General features: G+C 34.7%; 1 protein-coding gene across 1 annotated transcript; it reads right to left on the reverse strand.

Moving 5' to 3' along the window:
- Positions 1–401: 401 nt before the first annotated feature.
- Positions 402–1,238, reverse strand: LOC7486087 (uncharacterized). Its single transcript, XM_002309861.4, has 3 exons — positions 1,023–1,238; positions 793–855; positions 402–712 (listed from the first exon to the last, which is right to left on the reverse strand). Exons 1-3 carry the CDS (start codon positions 1,122–1,124, stop codon positions 554–556), a joined length of 324 nt encoding a protein of 107 aa, XP_002309897.1. The 5' UTR covers positions 1,125–1,238; the 3' UTR covers positions 402–553.
- Between the last annotated feature and the right edge of the window lie 763 nt (positions 1,239–2,001).

Here is a 2,001-nt window from a genome sequence, read left to right on the forward strand (position 1 = left end):
CCACCATCAGCAGGTCCATTTAGTATATACTAGTTCGGGACCATACATTAACCAATTGTCCATTTCCTAGCAAGACAGCGGCACTTCTTGCCACCCTGCTCACCTACTTTACCTAAATTGGTAACCCACAAGACATCAATCTTGGTTAATTATGCCTAGGATGAGCTATGGTTTCCTCCTGCGAGAGGAAATCATGGAAAACTCGCAAGTTCTGAACAACAACTCGGATTTTGTCTTGAACGGCTACGACGATGACAACAAACCATTAATAATATTAATTTCATTTAAGATTATTCATTAATTTCTCATTTATAAGGAAATAAAAACATCTTTAGATGAACTTTTTTACTTGGTATTTCATGTATAAGGTGTTTTATACACATGAAATTCTGGAAAAGAAAGAAAGAAGAAGATGTTGAATGAATTGAGTTAGATAGGTAGGCCGGTATTTGGAAAGGCAGATTTTGGATCCTGTACAACGTACACCAGAGGCCGATAGCTAATTAACTAATCGTAATATTTACATTTAAAGTTGTGCTGACAAATAAATCAGTTAAAAAGGAGCAGATGCTATATCTCTTATCCCAGGCAGCTGCAGGTCTTCATCTTCATCTTCATCTTCATTTTCCAAATACTGCTTTTCTTTACTCATTTCCATCCCATTAATGGCGTCTCCATTTCGTCTTGCCACACCCACCACCGGCTCCACACCCTACAATCACGAGAGAGTAGTTAAGAAAAGATATGAAGAGCATGCAAACACAGAATGCAATAATCCAAAAGGTTGTTTACCTCTGTAAATATACTCAAAGCAGCTTCTATGCTGCTCGTATTCAACACATATAGAGCTGCTTCCTGTAACAAATCGTAACCCAATTTTAGCATGCATTTCCTAATATGAACTCCATCCTACCTAATTATCAGTCCCATAACCATTTCAAACACAGAATTGTCTGTAAACAAAACCGTCTAAGACCCCTCAAGCCTCAAGGAGATATAAACTGAGCAGCATACGCACATACCCTGGCAAATTGGATTTGCTCCATTCTTAGAGTCCTTGGCTCAAATTCTATTGACGTTTTTCTATCAATCCTCGCCGCCATAGTTGTATCACCTTCCATCATTTCAAAGAAACAAAACCCTGTGACTTTACAGGAAAAGAGCAAAAAGGATATGGTATGAATATGATATTCTTGTGCAAAGTTGGACCTGCACGATCGACGTGAAAAAGATGGAGAAAGCAAACCCTTAAATATGCGAGGTGATGCGGTAGCTATTGCAACACGTAAAGTAACGTGTCAACGTAGAACCACAAAGTCATGCACGTGCCAACCTAGGGACCCGTGACGCAACACGTGTCCGATGATTATGTCCTGGTCTCTGTTCAAGAAATCTTCTGGTTCCTACGTGTAGATATTTTATACGAGGATTTGACCTGGCGGATTTTTGTTGTGTTTATATGACAGCTACGTGTTACATATGGTACGGTGACCAATCAAAAGGGGCCACAAGGTATGGCCTAAGTGACATGTATTAGGGTTCTTGGAAAAGTGTGTGATGACGGTGGGATATGATTGTGTTTTTAAAAAAGTTTAAATTTTTTTAATTTTAAATTAATTTTTTTAATATTTTAATATTATCTTTCAGTTTTAAATAAAAAACATTTCAAAAAAAAAATCTATTACATTTTCAAACAGTAACCAAAGAGATTAAGATTTGCTTGTGAGAGTTCGCATGATCAGACTAATTTAGATTCTGGTTTTACTTAGCAATGCGATTAAATTTATTTTTTAAAATATTTTTTAAATTAATTTTAACTAGAAAAAAATGAAATTAATATATTTTTAATTATTTTGATATAATAATATAAAAAATTAAAAAATATTTTTATTTAAATTAAAAAATATTTTTATAAAAACACCACGACACTAAATAAACACTTTTTTTAATCGGTCTAGAGCTTTGCCAAACAAGATGCATTTCAATATTCAAATAAATTTA

The sequence above is a fragment of the Populus trichocarpa genome, chromosome 7, assembly GCF_000002775.5.
Source record: "Populus trichocarpa isolate Nisqually-1 chromosome 7, P.trichocarpa_v4.1, whole genome shotgun sequence".
Taxonomy (NCBI): domain Eukaryota; kingdom Viridiplantae; phylum Streptophyta; class Magnoliopsida; order Malpighiales; family Salicaceae; genus Populus; species Populus trichocarpa.

What these genes read in the sequence shown, in the direction of transcription:
- LOC7486087 (XM_002309861.4), bottom strand. Translation starts at nt 1,124, where the DNA reads ATGATGGAAGGTGATACAACTATGGCGGCGAGGATTGATAGAAAAACG. An exon ending in AGCAAATCCAATTTGCCAGG is followed by an intron (nt 856 to 1,022) that starts GTATGTGCGTAT and finishes GATTTGTTACAG; the next exon opens with GAAGCAGCTCTATATGTGTT. An exon ending in CTTTGAGTATATTTACAGAG is followed by an intron (nt 713 to 792) that starts GTAAACAACCTT and finishes TCGTGATTGTAG; the next exon opens with GGTGTGGAGCCGGTGGTGGG.